Source organism: Oratosquilla oratoria, chromosome 44 (assembly GCF_046742065.1).
Source record: "Oratosquilla oratoria isolate Oo_2021 chromosome 44, ASM4674206v1, whole genome shotgun sequence".
In the NCBI taxonomy this organism is placed as follows: domain Eukaryota; kingdom Metazoa; phylum Arthropoda; class Malacostraca; order Stomatopoda; family Squillidae; genus Oratosquilla; species Oratosquilla oratoria.
In genome coordinates, this window is record NC_134820.1 from 29,345,622 (window position 1) to 29,371,710 (window position 26,089).

Below are 26,089 nucleotides of genomic sequence, written 5' to 3' on the forward strand. Positions count from 1 at the left end.
AAAAAAAAAATTCTATTTTGATATTTCAAAAATTAGTCACTACTCATTTCCACATTTCTGGCCATTCTGCATAAAATTCTAGGACCTGAGACCTGGCTTTCTACACCATATTTCATATGAATGTGAAAGTATTTATGCTATTTCTTAAAACATTGTTATATGGGTTAACGTATCTATATAGATAATGAACGTCATTTTAGCTTCATCTTGTGGATTCATATTAAAGGAGGACTCATATCAATTGAAAGCAAATCTAACAGAAACAAGTTGATTCGATCTCTTTTTATTTTTGGCTCAATAAGTTATCTCATTCTTATGCATACACACAATATGCATAAATATCTGGAATTGGACATCCTAGTCAATTATGTCTTAGGCGTATGTAGGACGAGGGGTCGTGTATGCTGGACGAGGGGTGGTGTATGAAGCACGAGGGGTCGTGTAGGTGGGTTCGGGGTAGCGGGCCTCTCCCTCGTAGTTGACCTGAGCCACGAAGCCAGAGTCTCCGTTGACGGTGTAGTCGACCCTTCTGAGGCGACCGTCGGGCTGGAGGACGTAGTAGGCTCCCTGAGTGTCGTAACCGTCACGGGACTCCTGGTGACCGAAATCGTTACCGGAGTATTCGTCCTTCACCTCCCAGTTGAAGTCGTACTGTGCTGGACCCTGAAAGAAATCAAATTCAGAGACTATAATACGAACAGATTGAGGAGCACTTAATCGTTGTGTTCAATCGCCCACATGATATTCCAGAAGAGACATCTACTCACTGAAGGAGCAGGTGCAGTTCGTCCATAGGTGGGAGTTGGACGGTTGTAGGTGGGCATGCTATCGCATGTGACCACAACAGCCACAGCGGCGAGAAGGGCAACCTGGTTCAAAGGGAATAAGTATTACTCCGAGAAGTATCACAATCACCACCTGATTACAACGACATATGTAGCGACCCTTAACACTGGTAATGTTTATGGAATCAAAGTCTTCAAGTTGCAATAGTGGAGCACGCACCTTGAGAGCCATGTTGATGATGGAGGAGTAAGTGATGCAGACCGATGCTCGTTCTGATTTATATACTGATGACACCAACCTTGTTGATGACGTAAGTGGTGGGTGGGTCTTCTGCTCCTCTGGATAGGTCTCTCTTCGCGCGGCCTTCGAAGCCTCAACGAGCAAAGTCATTGAACATATGAGCGAGAGTAGTGGACACAATCGTATTATATTTCCAGGCTGTGCTACCCATACTTGCCTAAGTAATATCTGGTTTAAATTAAACTCTTTGGGGCACCTCCCTGCCCCGGTAGGGGCCACTCTCCTTCGGGAGCATATGCGGGAAGTACATCCTACTACCTTCTCGTAGGAAATATGCACTTTTTTCCCATGAACATAACCAAGCTACACGCGCAAACATCAACACGTACTTTTTCTTCGACTAAAACTCGCTTCCTTTCTAACTTTCTCTCATACAACATCTTCTCACTTCGGTTTATCTCCCAATAAAGTTTTTTCCATTTTTCTATCTTTTTGTACCACTACGTCTTCTACCATTTTCTCCGCTTTTGGTTGCTTAAGATGAAGGCGTCACCCTCCAAGTTTCCTGCCGCTAAAATGGGCTTATTGGCAATAGCGGACATTTATATACTACTATCTTTGCATATTTTAAAGACATCTTTTCCCCTCCTACACACACCGATCCCGTGCAATCGGGTGGTCTTTCCTAGGTAATCCATAATCCAATCCACATCACCAGCACCCAACGATGAACTCAGATCGAAGGCACTAGGAGAACACCTCCGGTTTAAGTGGTTATTTTACTGTGTGACCCAACCCCGTGATAATGGAGCTATTCAAATCTAACAATCCCTTCGAAGAGTGTCATTTAAACCATTGGTTCTCAAAGTGGACGGTACAGGGAGGAGGTTGGTTTTTCCTCTTGCACCCGAAGAACCTAATGTTTTGGTTGTCATGTGTTGTGGTAATGATAGTCGCCCACTTTTAAGTCCAAAGATTCATCGATAAAATTTATACACACACACATGCATAGGAACAAGACTGGAGAAGTTTGAAAGAAACCATATGACCTACACTATGCAGTCCCATCTCCCTTACCACCTTTCATCCCTATCATAAAGTTATCTAATCTTCTATCAAAATAGCCAATTTTTCTCACCGCTCACCACATTGTCACTAAGTCTATTCCATTTGTTAACCACTGTTGGCAGACCAGTTCCTGCTTATTTCCTTCACCTAAAGAGCCCGAAAAACAACAGAAATATATGACTATGAAAAAATACACAATCCAAAGAGCAGCAACAACAATTATTCCAAGCCATGCTGATAAGAAATACGAGAAGAGACTGAGAAATGTGGGACCACCCACATTGGGAGAGTGAAGAGAAAGAGGTGATATAATAGTGATATTCAGAACAGGAGTAAAAAGTCGACAGAGACCATGCGTTTTTACGAGATGAAAGATCAACAAGAGATCTCAGTAAATGATTTAAAGACATGTTCCAAAAGTTGTTAGAAAACATTGCTTTCTAAACAGATATATCAATACGTGGAAGACATTAGGGGAAACAATCCATGCCAACAACATAGATTACTTTATGACAAAGTTCATGAGCAAAAAAAAAGAGAAGGGACCTCGCGAGCATAGATCCAGCACCGTAGTCTACAATCTAGGTAAATGCAATAAGGTGTACACACACACATGCACACAAACTACCCATCCACATGTATATGTGTGCAGGTGACGCCAAGTTTCAAAGGAAAGAAATATACGAAGGATGAACATAAGCCTAACACATCTAGACAAAATGTATTTCCTGTCTTCAAAAAAGACCAAAGACCTCCAACGACTCCACAACAACTGCAGCATGATCGACAAAAAGTGTCAATGACTTAGGTGTTGACAACTCTGATCAATACTCACTCCATTCAGGTATTCAAAGGTGTTGGGGTGAAAACCTTAACTTGTTCTACACCTAAATGAAAATGTTGTAAAAGGAAACAGGAAAGTCCATCTGGCTAGTGACCAATGGTCAAAATAGTTCACCTATAAGAAGAGTGACAGTCAGCATGCTCCTGTGGGTGACAATGAGATGAAAAGTGTTAGTTGTCAACACGGGTATTTCTAGATAACGTCTCTTTGGTTTACATATTGGAAAACTGTTTTCGGATTCTTTTTTTGCTTCAATTGTGGTGTAGGGGTGAACCATGCGATAAACTGAGGCAGTATAATGATGGATACAAGTTCCATCAATTAGATAGATGGTGTGGGAAGTGGATGATGTAATACAATTTCAATAAATATAAAGTTACGCACAATCGCATCAGTAAATGTGATCCATTTCCTCAAAGTTCATGGAACATTGCGATTACGTGAGTCATTTATGGAGATTTTAAACAAAAAAAAAAAAAAATATTTTGATATATCAAAAATTGTTCACTACTCATTTCCATGTTTCTGGTCATTCTGTATAAGATTCTAAGACCTGAGATCTGGCTTTCCACACCCTTTTCCATTTGCATGTGAAAGTATTTCCGTTATTTCTTAAAACATTACTGTATGGGTTACCATATCTATATAGTGAATGAACATTATTTTAGCTCCATCTTGTGGAGTCATATTAAATGGGGACTGATATCAATTGATAGCAAATCTAACATAAACAAGTTGATTTGATTTAATTTTATTCATCACTCAATAAGTTATCTTATTCCTATTCATACACATAATATGCATAATTATTCCGAATTGGACATCCTAGTCAATTATGACTTAGGCGTATGTAGGACTAGGGGTCGTGTATGCTGGACGAGGGGTCGTGTATGCTGGACGAGGGGTCGTGTAGGTGGGTTCGGGGTATCGGGCCTCTCCCTCGTAGTTGACCTGAGCCACGAAGCCAGAGTCTCCGTTGACGGTGTAGTCGACCCTTCTGAGGCGACCGTCGGGCTGGAGGACGTAGTAGGCTCCCTGTGTGTCGTAACCGTCGCGGGACTCCTGGTGTCCGAAGTCGTTACCGGAGTACTCGTCCTTCACCTCCCAGTTGAAGTCGTACTGAGCTGGACCCTGCAAAATGTCAGATTCAAAGTCTATCATACGAACATACTGAAGAAATTCTCACTTGATCGTTGTAATAAGCATTCCACGTGATATTCTAGAGAAAATGTATATACTCACTGAAGGAGCAGGTGCAGCTTGTCCATAGACAGGAGCTGGACGGTTGTAGGAGGGAATGCTATCGCATGTGGCCACAACAGCCAGAGCGGCGAGAACGACGACCTGATTGAAAAGAAATAAGTATCACACCAAGAATGATCATAATAAACACCTTTTGGTTACAATAATATACAAAGCAGCCGTTAACACTGGTAATGCATATGGTATCAAAGTCTTAAAGTTGCAGTAGTGGAACACGCACCTTAAGAGCCATGTTGATGATGGAGGAGGAACTGATGCAGACCGACACTCGTGCTGACTTATATACTCATGACACCAGATTGTTGATGACGTCCATGATGGGTGTGTCTTCTGCTCCTCTGGACAGGCCTCTGTTCACACTGCCCTCGGGGCCTCAATAAGCAAAGTCATCAAAAATGTGAACGAGAGTACTGGACACAGTCGTTTTATACTTCCAGGCTGTGCTACCCATGCATGCTCATCATTATGAACAACTATTTTATCTTTTCTGACTTAATTTATAGGCGGAATCGAATATCCCTACAATATAAATGACGAAGTGATAATACAGTCAGATATTTTGAGGTGGTGGTGAGGTGGTAATATTTGTGCTAGCGTTAGAATAAGTCCACAGCCTTCTTCGCCAAGGAACTGTCGATACAGCGAGCATATTAGTTTTTGCTTGTGCACCCGTAAATGTATAGTTTTGGTTGTCACATATTGTGGGAATGAAAGTATTCTCTCTTTAAACACAGAAAGTCATTGTTAGAATTTACACACATACAAACACGTGCACCCAAAATGTATATGAGAAAAATAGAGGCAATATCAAGAGCAGCAAACACAATAATTACAAGTCTGGTTTATAAGAAATACAAGGAGAGACTGGAAAAAGTGGGACTCCTTAATTGAAAGAGTGAAAAAGAGGTGATATAATAATGATATTCAGAACAAGGAAAGAAATAAAAAAGGGGCAGAGAGCATATGTTTCTATGAGATGAAAGATCAGTAAGAGACCACAGTAAAGAATTAAAGAACATGTTGCAAAAGTTGTTAGGAAGCACCGGTTTCGACATATACACATAACTTTGTGGAAGACATTAAATCTAGTCAGAAAAGAAAAAATAGTTGTTGATAATCATAGGCATGCGTGTTTAGAACAGCCTAGAAATCAAAGACGATTGTGTCCAATAATTTCGTTCATATTTTCAATGACCTTGCTTGCTGAGACCCCGAGGGCCGTGAGAAGAGGGACCCGGTCGGGAGAGTAGTAGACCCACCCACAATTTACGTCATCAACAAGGTTGGTGTCATGAGTATATAAGTCCGGACGACCGTCGGTCTGCATCAGTTCCTCCTTCATCATCAACATGGTTCTCAAGGTGCGTGATCCACTTGCTATAGCAAGTTGAAGACTTTGATACAAAAAATATTGCCAATGTTAACGGTCGATATATATAACGTTGTATTCGAAAGGTGTTGATTGTGACAATTCTCGGAGTAATACTGATTCCTTTTCAATCAGGTTGTCCTTCTCGCTGCTCTGGCTGCTGTGGCCATTTGCGATAGCATTCCCTCCTACAGCCCTCCAGCTCCCGTCTATGGACAAGCTGCACCTGCTCCTTCGGTAAGGAAATATCTCTTCCTCTAGGACATCATGTGGACGAATTATCATAGCGATCAAGTGAGGAATTACCCAGTGCTTGCATAATAGTCTTTAAATTCGATTTCTTACAGGGCCCAGCTCAATATGACTTCAACTGGGAGGTGAAGGACGAGTACTCCGGTAACGACTTCGGTCAACAGGAGTCCCGTGACGGTTATGATACCCAGGGAGCCTACTACGTCCTCCAGCCCGATGGTCGCCTCAGAAGGGTCGACTACACCGTCAACGGAGACTCTGGCTTCGTGGCTCAGGTCAACTACGAGGGAGAGGCCCGCTACCCCGAACCCACCTACACGACCCCTCGTGCTTCATACACGACACCTCGTCCTGCATACACCACCCCTCGTCCAGCGTACGCCTAAGTCTTCATTGATTAGTGCATCCAGTCTAAGACAGAAATGCTCTCAGGCGGATGCAGGGCTGTTGAGTAATTTATTGAGTCACAAATAAAAGAAAAAGGAGATAAATAAACATTACTTTAATTAAACCTTCATGAAAATATATATATATATAGTGACTTTGAATATACTGCCTGCTGTCGTTACAAGCTTTTTCAGTGGAGCAGTCAGGTGTTTCAACAGACATGTAAAATAGGATATGGAGAAATAGATGTCTATTTTTGGATCTTCTTTTTCTAAATCACTACAAGTACAGATACGCGTGCAGCAATAACTCTTCTCAGAATCCAAAATGGAGTAGTCTTTCATAAGAGTGGTATATTAGTTTCAACAAAAGGAGAAATATAAAAACGAAGTCTAAATATCTGATAGTGATAGTTGATACTGTTCTCAGCATCGATATCACTGCATCTTTTGAGTGTGTAATTTTGTCTATATATATATATATATATATATATATATATATATGTATGTATATATATATATGTATGTATATATATATATGTATATATATATATATATGTATATATATATATATATATATATATATACATATGTATTATTTCTTTATTATTTTTTTCAGATAATTTTCCTAATTTTCAAATATCTTGTTGTGTCGCTATTTGAATCATATATTCACTCGCCAACCCGATATTTGGTCAACTTTTCAATATTCTGTTGATTATAATGCCAATGTTTTTTACTTAAGACTTTTGTTGATGGTCACTCCAAGGTCTTTCTACTTTTTCAAATTTCTTGTTTATTCCCAAGTTTTCGGGACGATGAACTAGGCTATGCTCTCCCACAACCTTTAGTTGCGAGATTGTTTGGGTTACCAAAACCCTGGACATATTTGAGCAGTGGGAATATATAGTGCAGCATTCACCAATAGTGGGCTTAATATGGCCAAGAGATATCACACAGTTTCAAAGACATAATCTAGAATATTCCTATGTTGTATGGAACCCATAAATTGAAATAGGCATATTCAAACTTGAAAAACTGTCAGACATTAAAAGATGGACGTCAATTATATGAGACCTAGCATATGGACAAATATTAATCAGCCAATCAATCAGTTAACCAATATAACCATCTAAAACTTAACATAAAGAAGAGAAAAGAAAGATATAATTCCCCAGTACAAATGAACGAAAAGGAATTGATTCACAAAATACAGAAAGTAATAAAGCAATAATACTGAAAAACAATACGCGAATACGATACAAAGAAGACTAATCCCTAAATAGAATAACAGATATTAGAAGAATATTTGATCTAAGCCAAATCTATCAAAAGAACTCAAGAAGAATATACGTAGGAAGGAGGTAGTAAAAGTAGTGGAGAAAACGCGTGAATGATGATAAATTGTATGAACAAAATAATGCCCCAGTATGACCTTGAAATAATCCATCCCAACAACATTAAGAAAAAGTTAATGAGCCAAGATATAGAGAAGGGACCTCGCGAACATAGATCCAGCACCGTAGTCCACAATCTAAGTAAATGCAATAAGGTGTACACACACACATGCACACAAACTACCCATCCACATGTATATGTGTCCAGGTGACGCCAAGTTTCAAAGGAAAGAAATACACGAGGGATGAGCATAAGCCTAACACATCTAGACAAAATGTATAACCTGTCTTCAAAAAAGACCAAAGACCTCCAACGACTCCACAACAACTGCAGCATGATCGACAAAAAGTGTCAATGACTTAGGTGTTGTCAATTGATGATATGCAGTACTCAGTCCATTCAGGTATTCAAAGGTGTTGGGGTGAGAACCTTAACTTGTTTTACTCCTAGATGAAAATGTTGTAGAAGGAAACAGGAAAGTCCATCTGGCTAGTGACCAATGGTCATAATAGTTCACCTATAGGAAGAGTGACAGTCAGCATGCTCTTGTGGGTGTCAATGAAATGAAAAATGTTTGTTGCCAACACGAGCATTTTTAGCTGACGTCTATTTGGTTTACATTTTGGAAAACTGTTTTCGGATTCTGTTGTTGTTCCAATTGTGCTGTAGGGATGAAACAAGCGATAAGCTGAGGCAGTATAATGATGGATACGAATTTCATCAATTAGATAGATGATGTAGGAAGTGGATGATGTAATACAATTTCAATAAATATAAAGTTACGCACAATCGCATCTGTAAATGTGATCCATTTGCTCAAAGTTCATGGGCCATTGCGATTACTTGAGTCATTTTTGGAGATTTTAAACGAAAAAAAAATATATATATATATTTTGATATATCAAAAACTGTTCACTACTCATTTCCATGTTTCTGGTCATTCTGTATAAGACTCTAGGACCTGAGATCTGGCTTTCTACACCCTTTTTCATTTGCATGTGAAAGTATTTCCGTTTTTTCTTAAAACATTACTATATGGGTTACCATATCTATATAGTGAATGAACATCATTTTAGCTCCATCTTGTGGAGTCATATTAAATGGGGACTGATATCAATTGATAGCAAATCTAACAGAAACAAGTTTATTTGATTTCATTTTATTCCTCACTCAATAAGTTATCTTATTCCTATACATACACATAATATGCATAATTATTCCGAATTGGACATCCTAGTCAATTATGACTCAGGCGTATGTAGGACGAGGGGTGGTGTATGCTGGACGAGGGGTGGTGTATGAAGCACGAGGGGTCGTGTAGGTGGGTTCGGGGTAGCGGGCCTCTCCCTCGTAGTTGACCTGAGCCACGAAGCCAGAGTCTCCGTTGACGGTGTAGTCGACCCTTCTGAGGCGACCGTCGGGCTGGAGGACGTAGTAGGCTCCCTGGGTGTCGTAACCGTCACGGGACTCCTGTTGACCGAAGTCGTTACCGGAGTACTCGTCCTTCACCTCCCAGTTGAAGTCGTACTGTGCTGGGCCCTGCAAGATGTCAGATTCAAACTCTATCATACGAACACACTGATCGTTGTAATAAGCCTTCCACGTGATATTTTAGAGAAAATGTATATACTCACTGAAGGAGCAGGTGCAGCTTGTCCATAGACAGGAGCTGGACGGTTGTAGGAGGGAATGCTATCGCATGTGGCCACAACAGCCAGAGCGGCGAGAAGGACGACCTGATTGAAAAGAAATAAGTATCACTCCAAGAATTATCATAATCAACACCTTTTGGTTCCAATAATATACACAGCGACCGTTAACACTGGTAATGCATATGGTATCAAAGTCTTAAAGTTGCAGTAGTGGAACACGCACCTTAAGAGCCATGTTGATGATGGAGGAGGAACTGATGCAGACCGACACTCGTGCTGACTTATATACTCATGACACCAGATTGTTGATGACGTCCATGATGGGTGTGTCTTCTGCTCCTCTGGACAGGCCTCTGTTCACACTGCCCTCGGGGCCTCAATAAGCAAAGTCATCAAAAATGTGAACGAGAGTACTGGACACAGTCGTTTTATACTTCCAGGCTGTGCTACCCATGCATGCTCATCATTATGAACAACTATTTTATCTTTTCTGACTTAATTTATAGGCGGAATCGAATATCCCTACAATATAAATGACGAAGTGATAATACAGTCAGATATTTTGAGGTGGTGGTGAGGTGGTAATATTTGTGCTAGCGTTAGAATAAGTCCATAGCCTTCTTCGCCAAGGAACTGTCGATACAGCGAGCATATTAGTTTTGGCTTGTGCACCCGTAAATGTGTAGTTTTGGTTGTCACATATTTTGGGAATGAAAGTATTCTCTCTTTGAATACAAAAAGTCATCGTTAGAATTTACACACATACAATCACGTGCACCCAAAATGTATATGAGAAAAATAGAGGCAATATCAAGAGCAGCAAACACAATAATTATAAGTCTGGTTTATAAGAAATACAAGGAGAGACTGGAAAAAGTGGGACTCCCTAATTGAAAGAGTGAAAAGAAAGAGGTGATATAATAATGATATTCAGAACAAGGAAAGGAATGAAAAATGGGTAGAGAGCATATGTTTCTATGAGATGAAATATCAGTAAGAGACCACAGTAAAGAATTAAAGACATGTTGCAAAAGTTGTTAGGAAGCACCGGTTTCTACATATACACATAACTTTGTGGAAGACATTAAATCTAGTCAGAAAAGAAAAAAATAGTTGTTGATAATCATAGGCATGCGTGTTTAGAACAGCCTGGAAATCAAAGACGATTGTGTCCAATAATCTCGTTCATATTTTCAATGACCTTGCTTGTTGAGACCCCGAGGGCCGTGAGAAGAGGGACCCGGTCGGGAGAGTAGTAGACCCACCCACAATTTACGTCATCAACAAGGTTGGAGTCATGAGTATATAAGTCCGGACGACCGTCGGTCTGCATCAGTTCCTCCTCCATCATCAACATGGTTCTCAAGGTGCGTGATCCACTTGCTATAGCAAGTTGAAGACTTTGATACAAAAAATATTGCCAATGTTAACGGTCGATATATATAACGTTGTATTCGAAAGGTGTTGATTGTGACAATTCTCGGAGTAATACTGATCCCTTTTCAACCAGGTCGTCCTTCTCGCCGCTCTGGCTGTTGTAGCCACATGCGATAGCATTCCCTCTTACAATCCACCAACTCCCGGCTACGGACAAGCTGCACCTGCTCCTTCGGTAAGGAAATATCTCTTCCTGAAGAACATAATGTGGACGATTTATCATATCGATAAAGTGAGGAATTACCCAGTATTTACATAATATTTGAATTCGATTTCCTGTAGGGCCCAGCTCAATACGACTTCAACTGGGAGGTGAAGGACGAGTACTCCGGTAACGACTTCGGACACCAGGAGTCCCGAGACGGTTACGACACTCAGGGAGCCTACTACGTCCTCCAGCCCGACGGTCGCCTCAGAAGGGTCGACTACACCGTCAACGGAGACTCTGGCTTCGTGGCTCAGGTCAACTACGAGGGAGAGGCCCGCTACCCCGAACCCACCTACACGACCCCTCGTGCTTCGTACACGACCCCTCGTCCTGCATACACGACCCCTCGTCCAACATACGCCTAAATCATCACTGATTAGTGCATCCAGTCTAAGACAGAAATGCTCTCAGGCGGATGCAGGGCTGTTGAGTAATTTATTGAGTCACAAATAAAAGAAAAAGGAGATAAATAAACTTTACTTTAATTAAACCTTTATGAAAATATATATATTGTGACTTTGAATATACTGCCTGCTGTCGTTACAAGCTTTTTCCGTGGAGCAGTCAGGTGTTTCAACAGACATGTAAAATAGGATATGGAGAAATAGATGTCTGTTTTTGGAACTTCTTTTTCAAATAACTACAAGTACAGATACGCGTGTAGCAATGACTCTTCTCAGAATCCAAAATGGAGTAGTCTTTCATTAGAGTGGTATATTAGTTTCAACAAAAGGAAAAATATAAAAATGAAGTCTGAATATCTGATAGTGATAGTTGATACTGTGCTCAGCAACGACATCACTGCATCTTCTGAATGTGTATTTTTGTCAATATATATATATATATATATATATATATATATATATATATATATATATACATATGTATGTATATATATATATATATATGTATGTATATATATATATATGTATATATATATATATAAATATGTATATATATATATATATATGTATATATATATATATATATACATATATATTATTTCTTTATTATTTTCAGATAATTTTCCTAATTTTCAAATATCTTGTTGTGTCGCTATTTGAATCATATATTCACTCGCCAACCCGATATTTGGTCAACTTTTCAATATTCTGTTGATTATAATGCCAATGTTTTTTACTTAAGACTTTTGTTGATGGTCACTCCAAGGTCTTTCTACTTTTTCAAATTTCTTGTTTATTCCCAAGTTTTCGGGACGATGAACTAGGCTATGCTCTCCCACCACCTTTAGTTGCGAGATTGTTTGGGTTACCAAAACTCTGGATTTATTTGCTCAGTGGGAATATACAGTGCAGCATTTACCAATAGTGGAATTAATATGGTCAAGAGATATCACACAGTTTCAAAGACATAATCTAGAATATTCCTACGTTGTATGGAACCCATAAATTGAAATAGGCATGTTCAAACTTGAAAAACTGTCAGACATTAAAAGATGGACGTCAATTATATGAGACCTAGCATATGGACAAATATTAATCAGCCAATCAATCAATCAGTTAACCAATATAACCATCTAAAACTTAACATAAAGAAGAGAAAAGAAAGATATAATTCCCCAGTACAAATGAACGAAAAGGAATTGATTCACAAAACACAGAAAGTAATGAAGCAATATTCTTGAAAAACAATACGCGAATAAGATACAAAGAAGAATAATCCCTAAATAGAATAACAGATATTAGAAGAATATTTGATCTAAGCCAAATCTATCAAAAGAACTCAAGAAGAATATACGTAGGAAGGAGGTAGTAAAAGTAGTGGAGAAAACGCGTGAATGATGATAAATTGTATGAACAAAATAATGCCCCAGTATGATCTTGAAATAATCCATCCCAACAACATTAAGACAAAGTTCATGAGCCAAGATATAGAGAAGGGACTTCGCAAACATAGATCCAGCACCGTAGTCTACAATCTAGGTAAATGCAATAAGGTGTGCACACACACATGCACACAAACTACCCATCCACATGTATATGTGTCCCGGTGACGCCAAGTTTCAAAGGAAAGAAATGCACGAGGGATGAGCATAAGCCTAACATATCTTCAAAAATGACCAAAGACCTCCAACGACTCCACAACAACTAGAGCATCATCGACAAAATGTGTCAATGACTTAGGTGTTGTCAATGGATGATCTGCAGTAACACTAATAGACAGCTCTGTTCAGTACTCAGTCCATTCAGGTATTCAAAGGTGTTGGGATGAGAACCTTAACTTGTTTTACTCCTAGATGAAAATGTTGTAGAAGGAAACAGGAAAGTCCATCTGGCTAGTGACCAATGGTCATAATAGTTCACCTATAGGAAGAGTGACAGTCAGCATGCTCTTGTGGGTGTCAATGAAATGAAAAATGTTTGTTGCCAACACGAGCATTTTTAGCTGACGTCTATTTGGTTTACATTTTGGAAAACTGTTTTCGGATTCTGTTGCTGTTCCAATTGTGCTGTACGGATGAAACAAGCGATAAGCTGAGGCAGTATAATGATGGATACGATTTTCATCAATTAGATGGATGATGTAGGAAGTGGATGATGTAATACAATTTCAATAAATATAAAGTTACGCACAATCGCATCAGTAAATGTGATCCATTTCCTCAAAGTTCATGGAACATTGCGATTACGTGAGTCATTTATGGAGATTTTAAACAAAAAAAAAAAAAAATATTTTGATATATCAAAAATTGTTCACTACTCATTTCCATGTTTCTGGTCATTCTGTATAAGACTCTAGGACCTGAGATCTGGCTTTCTACACCCTTTTTCATTTGCATGTGAAAGTATTTCCGTTTTTTCTTAAAACATTACTATATGGGTTACCATATCTATATAGTGAATGAACATCATTTTAGCTCCATCTTGTGGAGTCATATTAAATGGGGACTGATATCAATTGATAGCAAATCTAACAGAAACAAGTTTATTTGATTTCATTTTATTCCTCACTCAATAAGTTATCTTATTCCTATACATACACATAATATGCATAATTATTCCGAATTGGACATCCTAGTCAATTATGACTCAGGCGTATGTAGGACGAGGGGTGGTGTATGCTGGACGAGGGGTGGTGTATGAAGCACGAGGGGTCGTGTAGGTGGGTTCGGGGTAGCGGGCCTCTCCCTCGTAGTTGACCTGAGCCACGAAGCCAGAGTCTCCGTTGACGGTGTAGTCGACCCTTCTGAGGCGACCGTCGGGCTGGAGGACGTAGTAGGCTCCCTGTGTGTCGTAACCGTCGCGGGACTCCTGGTGTCCGAAGTCGTTACCGGAGTACTCGTCCTTTACCTCCCAGTTGAAGTCGTACTGTGCTGGACCCTGCAAGATGTCAAATTCAAAGTCGATCATACGAACACACTGAAGAAATTCTCACTTGATCGTTGTAATACACCTTCCACATGATGTTTTATTGAAAAAGTTATGTACTCACTGAAGGAGCAGGTGCAGCTTGTCCATAGGTGGGAGCTGGACGGTTGTAAGAGGGAATGCTATCGCATGTGGCCACAACAGCCAGAGCAGCGAGAAGGACGACCTGGTTGAAAAGGAATAAGTATCACTCCATAATCAACACCTTTTGGTTGCAATAATATACACAGCGGCCGTTAACACTGGTAATACATGTGTTATCAAAGTCTTTAAGTTGCAGTAGTGGAGAACGCACCTTAAGAGCCATGTTGATGATGGAGGAAGAAACTGATACAGACCAAAACTCGTGCTGACTTATATACTCATGACACTAACTTGTTGATGACGTCCATGATGGGTGTGTCTTCTGCTCCTGTGGACAGGCCTCTGTTCACACTGCCCTCGGGGCCTCAATAAGCAAAGTCATCAAAAATGTGAACGAGAGTACTGGACAAAATCGTTTTATATTTGCAGGCTGTGCTACCCATGCATGCTCATCATTATGAACAACTATTTTATCTTTTCTGATTTAATTTATAGGAGGAATCGAATTTCCCTACAATATAAATGACGAAGTGATAATACAGTCAGATGTGAGCGAGAGTACTGGACACAGTCGTTTTATATTTCCAGGCTGTGCTACCCATGCATGGTCATCATTATGAACAACTATTTTATTTTTTCTGACTTAATTTGTGGGCGAAATCGAATATCCCTACAATATAAATGACGAAGTGATAATACAGTCAGATATTTTGAGGTGGTGGTGAGGTGGTAATATTTGTGCTAGCGTTAGAATAAGTCCACAGCCTTCTTCGCCAAGGAACTGTCGATACAGCGAGCATATTAGTTTTTGCTTGTGCACCCGTAAATGTGCAGTTTTTGTTATCACATGTTGCGGGAATGAAAGTATTCTCTCTTTAAACACAGAAAGTCATTGTTAGAATTTACACACATACAAACACGTGCACCCAAAATGTATATGAGAAAAATAGAGGCAATATCAAGAGCAGCAAACACAATAATTACAAGTCTGGTTTATAAGAAATACAAGGAGAGACTGGAAAAAGTGGGACTCCTTAATTGAAAGAGTGAAAAAGAGGTGATATAATAATGATATTCAGAACAAGGAAAGAAATAAAAAAGGGGCAGAGAGCATATGTTTCTATGAGATGAAAGATCAGTAAGAGACCACAGTAAAGAATTAAAGAACATGTTGCAAAAGTTGTTAGGAAGCACCGGTTTCGACATATACACATAACTTTGTGGAAGACATTAAATCTAGTCAGAAAAGAAAAAATAGTTGTTGATAATCATAGGCATGCGTGTTTAGAACAGCCTAGAAATCAAAGACGATTGTGTCCAATAATTTCGTTCATATTTTCAATGACCTTGCTTGCTGAGACCCCGAGGGCCGTGAGAAGAGGGACCCGGTCGGGAGAGTAGTAGACCCACCCACAATTTACGTCATCAACAAGGTTGGTGTCATGAGTATATAAGTCCGGACGACCGTCGGTCTGCATCAGTTCCTCCTTCATCATCAACATGGTTCTCAAGGTGCGTGATCCACTTGCTATAGCAAGTTGAAGACTTTGATACAAAAGGCATTGCCAATGTTAACGGTCGATATATATAACGTTGTATTCGAAAGGTGTTGATTGTGACAATTCTCGGAGTAATACTGATTCCTTTTCAATCAGGTCGCCCTTCTCGCCGCTCTGGCTGTTGTGGCCACATGCGATAGCATTCCCTCCTACAACCGTCCAGCTCCCGTCTACGGACAAGCTGCACCTGCTCCTTCGGTAAGCAAATATCTCTTCCTCTAGAATATCATGTGGACGATTCATCATATCGATCAAGTGAGGAATTACCCAGTGTTTGCATAATAGTCTTTCAATTCGATTTCTTACAGGGCCCAGCACAGTACGACTTCAACTGGGAGGTGAAGGACGAGTACTCCGGTAACGACTTCGGTCACCAGGAGTCCCGTGACGGTTACGACACACAGGGAGCCTACTACGTCCTCCAGCCCGACGGTCGCCTCAGAAGGGTCGACTACACCGTCAACGGAGACTCTGGCTTCGTGGCTCAGGTCAACTACGAGGGAGAGGCCCGATACCCCGAACCCACCTACACGACCCCTCGTGCTTCATACACCACCCCTCGTCCTGCATACACCACCCCTCGTCCAGCATATGCCTAAGTCATCACTGATTAGTGCATCCAGTCTAAGACAGAAATGCTCTCAGGCGGATGCAGGGCTGTTGAGTAATTTATTGAGTCACAAATAAAAGAAAAAGGAGATAAATAAACTTTACTTTAATTAAACCTTTATGAAAATATATATATTGCGACTTTGAATATACTGCCTGCTGTCGTTACAAGCTTTTTCAGTGGAGTAGTCAGGGGTTTCAACAGACATGTAAAATAGGATATGGAGAAATAGATGTCTATTTTTGGAACTTCTTTTTCTAAATAACTACAAGTACAGATACGCGTGTAGCAATAACTCTTCTCAGAATCCAAAATGAAGTAGTCTTTCATAAGAGTGGTATATTAGTTTCAACAAAAGGAGAATTATAAAAACGAAGTTTGAATATCTGATAGTGATAGTTGATACTATTCTCAGCAACGATATCACTGCATCTTTTGAGTGTGTAATTTTGTCTATATATATAATGTATGTATATATATATATGTATATATATATATATATGTATACATATATATATATATGTATATATATATATATATATATATATATATATATATATATTATTTCTTTATTATTTTTTCAGATAATTTTCCTAATTTTCAAATATCTTGTTGGGTCGCTATATGAATCATATATTCACTCACCAACCCGATATTTGGTCAACTTTTCAATATTCTGTTGATTATAATGCCAATGTTTTTTACTTAAGACTTTTGTTGATGGTCACTCCAAGGTCTTTCTACTTTTTCAAATTTCTTGTTTATTCCCAAGTTTTCGGGACGATGAACTAGGCTATGCTCTCCCACAACCTTTAGTTGCGAGATTGTTTGGGTTACCAAAACCCTGGACATATTTGAGCAGTGGGAATATATAGTGCAGCATTCACCAATAGTGGGCTTAATATGGCCAAGAGATATCACACAGTTTCAAAGACATAATCTAGAATATTCCTATGTTGTATGGAACCCATAAATTGAAATAGGCATATTCAAACTTGAAAAACTGTCAGACATTAAAAGATGGACGTCAATTATATGAGACCTAGCATATGGAAAAAAATTAATCAGCCAATCAATTAATCAGTCAACCAATATATCCATCTAAAACTTAAAATAAAGAAGAGAAAAGAAAGATATAATCGCCCAGTACAAATGAACGAAAAGGAATTGATTCACAAAATACAGAAAGTCATGAAGCAATAATCTTGAAAAACAATACGCGAATAAGATACAAAGAAGAAGAATCCCTAAATAGAATAACAGATATTAGAAGAATATTTGATCTAAGCCAAATCTATCAAAAGAACTCAAGAAGAATATACGTAGGAAGGAGGTAGTAAAAGTAGTGGAGAAAACGCGTGAATGATGATAAATTGTATGAACAAAATAATGCCCCAGTATGACCTTGAAATAATCCATCCCAACAACATTAAGACAAAGTTAATGAGCCAAGATATAGAGAAGGGACCTCGCGAACATAGATCCAGCACCGTAGTCCACAATCTAGGTAAATGGAATAAGGTGTACACACACACATGCACACAAATTACCCATCCACATGTATATGTGTCCAGGTGACGCCAAGTTTCAAAGGAAAGAAATATACGAAGGATGAACATAAGCCTAACACATCTAGACAAAATGTATTACCTGTCTTCAAAAAATACCAAAGACCTCCAACGACTCCACAACAACTACAGCATGATCGACAAAAAGTGTCATCGACTTAGGTGTTGTCAATGGATGATCTGCAGTAATACTAATAGAGAACTCTGTTCAGTACTCAGTCCATTCAGGTATTCAAAGGTGTTGGGGTGAAAACCTTAACTTGTATTACACCTAAATGAAAATGATGTAAAACGAAACAGGAAAGTTCATCTGGCTAGTGACCAATGGTCATAATAGTTCACCTATAGGAAGAGTGACAGTCAGCATGCTCCTGTGGGTGCCAATGAAATGAAAAATGTTTGCTGCCAACACAGGCATTTTTAGCTCACGTCTATTTGGTTTACATTTTGGAAAACTGTTTTCGGATTCTGTTGTTGTTCCAATTGTGCTGTAGGGATGAAACAAGCGATAAGCTGAGGCAGTATAATGATGGATACGAATTTCATCAATTAGATAGATGATGTAGGAAGTGGATGATGTAATACAATTTCAATAAATATAAAGTTACGCACAATCGCATCTGTAAATGTGATCCATTTCCTCAAAGTTCATGGAACATTGCGATTACGTGAGTCATTTATGGAGATTTTAAACGAAAAAAAAATATATATATATGTATATATATATATATATATATATATATATATATATATATATATATATATATTGATATATCAAAAAAATTTCACTACTCATTTCCATGTTTCTGGTCATTCTGCATAAGATTCTAGGACCTAAGATCTGTCTTTCTACACCCTTTTTCATTTGCAAGTGAAAATATTTCCGTTATTTCTTAAAACATTACTATATGGGTTACCATATCTATATAGTAATTGAGCATCATTTTAGCTCCATCTTGTGGAGTCATTTTAAATGGGGACTGATATCAATTGATAGCAAAAATAACATAAACAAGTTGATTCGATTTCATTTTATTCCTCACTCAATAAGTTATCTCATTCTTATTCATACACATAATATGCATAATCATTCCGAATTGGACATCCTAGTCAATTATGTCTTAGGCGTATGTAGGACGAGGGGTGGTGTATGCAGGACGAGGGGTCGTGTATGAAGCACGAGGGGTCGTGTAGGTGGGTTCGGGGTAGCGGGCCTCTCCCTCGTAGTTGACCTGAGCCACGAAGCCAGAGTCTCCGTTGACGGTGTAGTCGACCCTCCTGAGGCGACCGTCGGGCTGGAGGACGTAGTAGGCTCCCTGAGTATCGTAACCGTCGCGAGACTCCTGTTGACCGAAGTCGTTACCGGAATACTCGTCCTTCACCTCCCAGTTGAAGTCGTACTGCGCTGGGCCCTGCAAGAAATAAAATTCAAAGGCTATTATGGAAACGCGTTAAAGAAGTTCTCATCTGATCATTGTGATACATTTTCCACACAATATTTTAGAGGAATAGATATCTACTCACTGAAGGAGCAGGTGCAGCTCGTCCATAGACAGGAGCTGGACGGTTGTAGGAGGGAATGCTATCGCATGTGGCCACAACAGCCAGAGCGGCGAGAAGGACGACCTGATTGAAAAGAAATAAGTATCACTCCAAGAATTATCATAATCAACACCTTTTGGTTCCAATAATATACACAGCGACCGTTAACACTGGTAATGCTTATGTTATCAAAGTCCTAAAGTAATGGAACACGCACCTTAAGAGCCATGTTGATTATGGAGGAGGAACTGATACAGACCGACACTCGTGTGGACTTATATACTCATGACACTAACTTGTTGATGACGTACATGATGGGTGTGTCTTCTGCTCCTGTGGACAGGCCTCTGTTCACACTGCCCTCGGGGTCTCAATAAGCAAAAGTCATCAAAAATGTAAACGAGAGTACTGGACACAGTCGTTTTATATTTCCAGGCTGTGCTACCCATGCATGCTCATCATTATGAACAACTATTTTATCTTTCCTGACTTAATTTATAGGCGGAATCGAATTTGCCTACAATATAAATGACGAAGTGATAATACAGTCAGATCTTTTGAGGTGGTGGTGAGATGGTAATATTTGTGCTAGCGTCAGAATAAGTCCATAGCCTTCTTCGCCAAGGAACTGTCGATACAGCGAGCATATTAGTTTTGGCTTGTGCACCCGTAAATGTGTAGTTTTGGTTGTCACATATTTTGGGAATGAAAGTATTCTCTCTTTGAATACAAAAAGTCATCGTTAGAATTTACACACATACAATCACGTGCACCCAAAATGTATATGAGAAAAATAGAGGCAATATCAAGAGCAGCAAACACAATAATTATAAGTCTGGTTTATAAGAAATACAAGGAGAGACTGGAAAAAGTGGGACTCCCTAATTGAAAGAGTGAAAAGAAAGAGGTGATATAATAATGATATTCAGAACAAGGAAAGGAATGAAAAATGGGTAGAGAGCATATGTTTCTATGAGATGAAATATCAGTAAGAGACCACAGTAAAGAATTAAAGACATGTTGCAAAAGTTGTTAGGAAGCACCGGTTTCTACATATACACATAACTTTGTGGAAGACATTAAATCTAGTCAGAAAAGAAAAAAATAGTTGTTGATAATCATAGGCATGCGTGTTTAGAACAGCCTGGAAATCAAAGACGATTGTGTCCAATAATCTCGTTCATATTTTCAATGACCTTGCTTGTTGAGACCCCGAGGGCCGTGAGAAGAGGGACCCGGTCGGGAGAGTAGTAGACCCACCCACAATTTACGTCATCAACAAGGTTGGAGTCATGAGTATATAAGTCCGGACGACCGTCGGTCTGCATCAGTTCCTCCTCCATCATCAACATGGTTCTCAAGGTGCGTGATCCACTTGCTATAGCAAGTTGAAGACTTTGATACAAAAAATATTGCCAATGTTAACGGTCGATATATATAACGTTGTATTCGAAAGGTGTTGATTGTGACAATTCTCGGAGTAATACTGATCCCTTTTCAACCAGGTCGTCCTTCTCGCCGCTCTGGCTGTTGTGGCCACATGCGATAGCATTCCCTCCTACAACCCTCCAGCTCCCGTCTATGGACAAGCTGCACCTGCTCCTTCGGTAGGGAAATATCTCTTCCTCAAGAACATAATGTGGACGATTTATCATATCAATCAAGTGAGGAATTACCTAGTATTTGCATAATAATATTTTAATTCGATTTCTTTTAGGGCCCAGCTCAGTACGACTTCAACTGGGAGGTGAAGGACGAGTACTCCGGTAACGACTTCGGACACCAGGAGTCCCGCGACGGTTACGACACACAGGGAGCCTACTACGTCCTCCAGCCCGACGGTCGCCTCAGAAGGGTCGACTACACCGTCAACGGAGACTCTGGCTTCGTGGCTCAGGTCAACTACGAGGGAGAGGCCCGATACCCCGAACCCACCTACACGACCCCTCGTGCTTCGTACACGACCCCTCGTCCAGCATACACCACCTCTCGTCCAGCATATGCCTAAGTCATCGCATATTGATATGTCTATTCCGAAACATTGATATTTATTCGTGACAATGACCAATGAGGTCATTTGTTGATCCAGAAATAAAAAGTAAATGAGATTGACAACGCTTGTTTTCATTGTGCTCTTTTTGAAGATGTTCCCAAAAAAGGAAGAAAAAATGGAAATATAGAGACGACAACCAATGCAACCTCGTTACAAGAAGCAGTTAAAAGGGTTATCACACTGGTCTTTCACGGACATAACCAGAGCCGAATGTTGAGAGTTCGTTTGAGTGAAAACGACTTCGGTTACAATATTTTATTTTTCAAGTCTCCAAATATCAAATTATCTTTTCGTCACATAAAGCAAAACTGAATGATGAAATAAAGGATTGTAAACCTATACGAATGTTAGCCATAGTATTGGAATGTTCTTAGAGAACTCTAGATTTGTGTAAACGAAGTCATATTCCAGTTATTCAAATGGAGGTTGGAGGCTATAAGTCCGGTCTTAGAATTCCTTGTGTTTAAGAACTGGAAATACGGGAACGAGTAACGACCAATTCTCTTCCTAAATTCACAACCCCACCCCCATGAAGTGGGAAGTGAGAAACCCCTGGTAGGGCAAGGCCTGTCAGTTGTGACAAGCCGCTGTTTTTTTTTTTTTTTTCCAATGTTTGGGTCGCCTCACCAGCTTCACCACAGGGCTATCGGGACCCAACGTAAGAAACACGCAGTGGGTCCCGGGAATCGAACTCACGACCGCACGCTGATGAGTTCGACACGGCATCCACTGAGCTACCGGACAGACCTGAATTTCTCTTCTATGTCATTTATATAATTTTCTATTGAAATAAAGAAAATAAATCCCATTAATCGTGATGGGACATTGTAGCAAGGTCACACCTTCTAGAAATCGTTTTCTTTAGATTACGCACGTCATAATTAAATTCCTTTATCAAATAATTGTCACTCATTGAAACTAGTAGTTATGTAAATATATCTCGAATAACAGTTTTATGTTTCTCATAGCAATACGTGAATATGTATGAGTGTATGTACTAGTATTCTGTATAGTAACATCTACAACATGTATGCAAATGAGTTTTAGATAATACAACTGTAATTATGTATAAATTGATGATATCCGACCGAAGTGGTGGAGTCACAGAAGTGACCAAGAGGATACCTTATGATAGACATGATCAGCATCCTTGTGTGAGTGGAGATTGGCCTCCTATCACAAAAAAATAAATAAATAAATAAATAAGTAAATAAATAAATAAATAGATAAATAAATAGATAAATAAAATAAAATAAAATAAAATAAAACAAAATAAAGTTAACAAATAAATTCATTAAATTAAATTAAATAAGTAAATGAATAAATAGACAAATAAACAAATAAATAAAAATAAACTAAAAAATAAAATTAATAAATAGATAAATAAATAGATAAATAAATGAATAAGTAAAATAGAATAAAATAAAACAAAATAAATAGATAAATAAATAAATAAATAAAATTAAATTAGATAAATAAATGAATAAATAGACAAATAAACAAATAAATAGAAATAAATTAAAAAATAAAATAAATAAATAAATAGATAAATAGATAAACAAACATCCAAACAAATGAATAAATAAGTAATAAATAAATAGATAGATAAATAAATAAATAAACAAATAAATAAATAAACAAACAAATAAATAGATCAATAGATAGATAAAATAAATAAATGAAAATGAAAGGATTAGGAGTCAGTCCTGCTCAGGGGTACTGTTTAAGGAGAGTCACCTTCAGCATGAGAAGCGTACTCCATACAAAGTCCACCGAATAGAATCAGCAGATGAACTAGAGTTAGGAGAATTTGAAGGCGGAGGTACAAAACACATATTCAAAGACAATTCTAACAATAACTGAGATATTATTTTTTCCAGTTGGGTTTACCAAAGAAGAATAGATCAAGAATGTTTAGAGTGCCTGAAGGAAGGAAAACGTTGCGTGACATCAGAGATTAATGCTAACACTCCCGCCAAAACTGCCCAAGCCAAGCCTTGCGGGCATCCGATAAAAATGATAAATACAACAGCACTACTGAAATTAATACATACAATATCACACTAATATAAATAAAATATACAACATTACAATATAGATATATACACATCGTGCCAACACATTAGTACGTATAGTTGTAAAGCTGAAAAATAAAGGTTTGGGAACCACTGGTCTACACAGATTCCAAAGACAACCAAATAGTCAGCCTACTCGCAGTGTTGTCTCTGTGAGACACAACCCTCTATGGAGGAGACGAAGAAGGGGACGTACACAGAATTCATAATTGGTGCAAGTTAATCGAACCTGTCGAGAGATATTGAAGTGGGAAGTAAGGGTGTCTGCATGGAAGCTTTCTCGGAGAGACTGGCACCAGCGTATGTATGAACCAACGCGCTCCGTGGTGTATGCCTCCACTTGGTGATGATGATGAAGAGTTGAAAAAAACTAAACCAAATTCTTTCTATTCTGTCCTTGAGATTTCAACATTTCATGATTGCAGAGCCTCCGAAGATTGTTTTCACAAGACCCCAGAGGGGACTGAAGACACTCTCACCAATTACATCACAAGCAGGAATGGTGTATATATACTCGCACGAGTGTCGATGTGTATCAGTTAGTCCTCCATCACTGACATGGCTCTCAAGGTGCGTTCCTAGTGTAGTTGGAGATCTTGGCTTTCGTAAAGATTATTGGTATTAAGTTTAATGTTTGTTATAGTAAGTGGTTATTTTTATTCAGTCGTCCCATTTTTCAACTGTTACATGTTCTATTCTAACTAGGTTTTCCTTCTCGCCGTCCTGGCTATCGTGGCCACTTGCGATAATTCTCCTTACACCCCACCACCCCCCGTCTATGGCCGCGGTCCTGCACCCGCTCCTTCGGTAAACAAAAATATATTTTCTTTTAGACTCTTAAGTGAAAAACCTATTACAGTAAGCAACCCAAGGTTTAAGTGTTGTCATATAGCAAATTGTACCTTAAACCGTTTACAGGGCCCAGCTCAGTACGACTTCAACTGGGAGGTGAAGGACGAGTATTCCGGTAACGACTTCGGTCACCAGGAGTCCCGTGACGGTTACGACACCCAGGGAGCCTACTACGTCCTCCAGCCCGACGGTCGCCTCAGAAGGGTCGACTACACCGTCAACGGAGACTCTGGCTTCGTGGCTCAGGTCAACTACGAGGGAGAGGCCCGCTACCCCGAACCCACCTACACGACCTCTCGTGCTTCATACACGACCCCTCGTCCAGCATACGCCTAAATCATCACTGATCAGCATATCCAATTAGATGCCGATATACGTATCATGGTTAAGCATATCAGTCAGATAACTTATTGATCCGGCAATAAAAGGATAAAGAGATTGACAACCTTTGTTTTATTTAGGGATTAATCTTCTTATATGAACCCAGAAGGCTTTGTAATTGCCGTAACCAATATAATATCGATAGAAAAATCGAAAAGCGTTAACAGACACATGATAAAGGACCTGGGATCTTTGGTGATTAATGGTAACAAAAGTAGAAATGAACAGCGACAAACTATCTTCCACATCCAAAACAGTTTCTTCCAATTGGAAAGCTGCTTCTAAAAATCTTGATGATCCATGAATTCTTTTCAGTAATGAGGAGGCACGTAGCTCAGTTGATAGAACAGGACGCTGCTGAGCACATGATTGGTGATTCGAAGCCTGTTTGGTCTAGGTGAGTTTCCAGGCAACGGGGGCTTAAAAATGACTCATATCATGTTGGTCCACTGTAATTTCCCTTGTAGATTCTTGCCTACAAAAATGCAATGAGCTTCATGCCCCCCTACGCCGGCTATAAACTACGGAACCTTACTGTATAATTATGAAGACTAACATCCAACATCGGCGAATTCTAAGATAATCTGCTGAACGACATCAGGTTCAGCGTAAGAAAAATAGTGCTTACTCTGAGATGAATCACTCATATTTACTGAAGCTGTTTTTCTTCATTCACTTTTCACATCAACTGTCTAACTTCTAAAGTTTATATTCATCTTGACGCTTCATCCATCTTGTCTTGTGGTTGATCTCTATGACACAGTTGCAACAGTTGTCTTAGCGTGTGTCTTAATTGTAAATAACGCTCCGCCAGATTTCTGCAAATTCGACAAAATTCGAGTCTCTCCGATATACAGGAAAATGTCGCCACTGTTTATTGATAAAATTTGGGGTTTCTCTAGACAACACTGTCATTGTGTTGTAGATAAAGAAACAAAACTAATTTTACTGATCCTTCTTACAAACAATGATCAAGGTCATACTGGGGCATTATTTTGTTCATACAATTTATCATAATTCACGCGTTTTCTCCACTACTTTTACTACCTCCTTCCCACGTATATTCTTCTTGA

General features: G+C 39.2%; 10 protein-coding genes across 10 annotated transcripts; 5 read left to right on the forward strand and 5 right to left on the reverse strand.

Moving 5' to 3' along the window:
* Positions 1–372: 372 nt before the first annotated feature.
* LOC143022373 (cuticle protein 8-like) lies at positions 373–1,176 on the reverse strand. Its single transcript, XM_076180527.1, has 3 exons — positions 1,006–1,176; positions 768–869; positions 373–663 (listed from the first exon to the last, which is right to left on the reverse strand). The coding sequence occupies exons 1-3, from the start codon at positions 1,174–1,176 to the stop codon at positions 373–375; spliced, it is 564 nt and encodes a 187-aa protein (XP_076036642.1).
* Positions 1,177–3,778: 2,602 nt separating this feature from the next.
* On the reverse strand, positions 3,779–4,433 carry LOC143022174 (cuticle protein 21-like). Its single transcript, XM_076180275.1, has 3 exons — positions 4,422–4,433; positions 4,181–4,282; positions 3,779–4,069 (listed from the first exon to the last, which is right to left on the reverse strand). The coding sequence occupies exons 1-3, from the start codon at positions 4,431–4,433 to the stop codon at positions 3,779–3,781; spliced, it is 405 nt and encodes a 134-aa protein (XP_076036390.1).
* A 1,117-nt stretch (positions 4,434–5,550) lies between these two features.
* On the forward strand, positions 5,551–6,208 carry LOC143022374 (cuticle protein 21-like). Its single transcript, XM_076180528.1, has 3 exons — positions 5,551–5,562; positions 5,706–5,807; positions 5,918–6,208. Exons 1-3 carry the CDS (start codon positions 5,551–5,553, stop codon positions 6,206–6,208), a joined length of 405 nt encoding a protein of 134 aa, XP_076036643.1.
* Positions 6,209–8,854: 2,646 nt separating this feature from the next.
* On the reverse strand, positions 8,855–9,493 carry LOC143022375 (cuticle protein 21-like). The gene is made up of 3 exons (XM_076180529.1): positions 9,482–9,493; positions 9,241–9,342; positions 8,855–9,145 (listed from the first exon to the last, which is right to left on the reverse strand). The coding sequence occupies exons 1-3, from the start codon at positions 9,491–9,493 to the stop codon at positions 8,855–8,857; spliced, it is 405 nt and encodes a 134-aa protein (XP_076036644.1).
* On the forward strand, positions 9,492–11,268 carry LOC143022376 (uncharacterized). The gene is made up of 4 exons (XM_076180530.1): positions 9,492–9,582; positions 9,682–9,701; positions 10,769–10,870; positions 10,978–11,268. Exons 1-4 carry the CDS (start codon positions 9,492–9,494, stop codon positions 11,266–11,268), a joined length of 504 nt encoding a protein of 167 aa, XP_076036645.1.
* Positions 11,269–13,953: 2,685 nt separating this feature from the next.
* LOC143022377 (cuticle protein 21-like) lies at positions 13,954–14,599 on the reverse strand. Its single transcript, XM_076180532.1, has 3 exons — positions 14,588–14,599; positions 14,357–14,458; positions 13,954–14,244 (listed from the first exon to the last, which is right to left on the reverse strand). The coding sequence occupies exons 1-3, from the start codon at positions 14,597–14,599 to the stop codon at positions 13,954–13,956; spliced, it is 405 nt and encodes a 134-aa protein (XP_076036647.1).
* A 1,277-nt stretch (positions 14,600–15,876) lies between these two features.
* LOC143022378 (cuticle protein 21-like) lies at positions 15,877–16,534 on the forward strand. Its single transcript, XM_076180533.1, has 3 exons — positions 15,877–15,888; positions 16,032–16,133; positions 16,244–16,534. Exons 1-3 carry the CDS (start codon positions 15,877–15,879, stop codon positions 16,532–16,534), a joined length of 405 nt encoding a protein of 134 aa, XP_076036648.1.
* Positions 16,535–19,234: 2,700 nt separating this feature from the next.
* On the reverse strand, positions 19,235–19,884 carry LOC143022379 (cuticle protein 21-like). The gene is made up of 3 exons (XM_076180534.1): positions 19,873–19,884; positions 19,638–19,739; positions 19,235–19,525 (listed from the first exon to the last, which is right to left on the reverse strand). Exons 1-3 carry the CDS (start codon positions 19,882–19,884, stop codon positions 19,235–19,237), a joined length of 405 nt encoding a protein of 134 aa, XP_076036649.1.
* Positions 19,885–21,005: 1,121 nt separating this feature from the next.
* LOC143022380 (cuticle protein 21-like) lies at positions 21,006–21,663 on the forward strand. Its single transcript, XM_076180535.1, has 3 exons — positions 21,006–21,017; positions 21,161–21,262; positions 21,373–21,663. Exons 1-3 carry the CDS (start codon positions 21,006–21,008, stop codon positions 21,661–21,663), a joined length of 405 nt encoding a protein of 134 aa, XP_076036650.1.
* A 2,678-nt stretch (positions 21,664–24,341) lies between these two features.
* Positions 24,342–24,971, forward strand: LOC143022381 (pro-resilin-like). Its single transcript, XM_076180536.1, has 3 exons — positions 24,342–24,353; positions 24,489–24,590; positions 24,702–24,971. The coding sequence occupies exons 1-3, from the start codon at positions 24,342–24,344 to the stop codon at positions 24,969–24,971; spliced, it is 384 nt and encodes a 127-aa protein (XP_076036651.1).
* Positions 24,972–26,089: the final 1,118 nt, after the last annotated feature.

Coding starts and splice junctions, on each gene's coding strand:
- LOC143022373 (XM_076180527.1), bottom strand. CDS start 1,176: ATGACTTTGCTCGTTGAGGCTTCGAAGGCCGCGCGAAGAGAGACCTAT. Junction 870..1,005: donor TCATCAACATGGCTCTCAAG/GTGCGTGCTCCA, acceptor CCTTTGAACCAG/GTTGCCCTTCTCGCCGCTGT. Junction 664..767: donor GAACTGCACCTGCTCCTTCA/GTGAGTAGATGT, acceptor GATTTCTTTCAG/GGTCCAGCACAGTACGACTT.
- LOC143022174 (XM_076180275.1), bottom strand. Junction 4,070..4,180: donor AAGCTGCACCTGCTCCTTCA/GTGAGTATATAC, acceptor GACATTTTGCAG/GGTCCAGCTCAGTACGACTT.
- LOC143022374 (XM_076180528.1), top strand. Junction 5,808..5,917: donor AAGCTGCACCTGCTCCTTCG/GTAAGGAAATAT, acceptor GATTTCTTACAG/GGCCCAGCTCAATATGACTT.
- LOC143022376 (XM_076180530.1), top strand. CDS start 9,492: ATGTTGATGATGGAGGAGGAACTGATGCAGACCGACACTCGTGCTGAC. Junction 9,583..9,681: donor GTTGATGACGTCCATGATGG/GTGTGTCTTCTG, acceptor TACTGGACACAG/TCGTTTTATACTTCCAGGCT. Junction 9,702..10,768: donor TCGTTTTATACTTCCAGGCT/GTGCTACCCATG, acceptor CTTTTCAACCAG/GTCGTCCTTCTCGCCGCTCT.
- LOC143022375 (XM_076180529.1), bottom strand. Junction 9,146..9,240: donor AAGCTGCACCTGCTCCTTCA/GTGAGTATATAC, acceptor GACATCTTGCAG/GGCCCAGCACAGTACGACTT.
- LOC143022377 (XM_076180532.1), bottom strand. Junction 14,245..14,356: donor AAGCTGCACCTGCTCCTTCA/GTGAGTACATAA, acceptor GACATCTTGCAG/GGTCCAGCACAGTACGACTT.
- LOC143022378 (XM_076180533.1), top strand. Junction 16,134..16,243: donor AAGCTGCACCTGCTCCTTCG/GTAAGCAAATAT, acceptor GATTTCTTACAG/GGCCCAGCACAGTACGACTT.
- LOC143022379 (XM_076180534.1), bottom strand. Junction 19,526..19,637: donor GAGCTGCACCTGCTCCTTCA/GTGAGTAGATAT, acceptor TATTTCTTGCAG/GGCCCAGCGCAGTACGACTT.
- LOC143022380 (XM_076180535.1), top strand. Junction 21,263..21,372: donor AAGCTGCACCTGCTCCTTCG/GTAGGGAAATAT, acceptor GATTTCTTTTAG/GGCCCAGCTCAGTACGACTT.
- LOC143022381 (XM_076180536.1), top strand. Junction 24,591..24,701: donor GTCCTGCACCCGCTCCTTCG/GTAAACAAAAAT, acceptor AACCGTTTACAG/GGCCCAGCTCAGTACGACTT.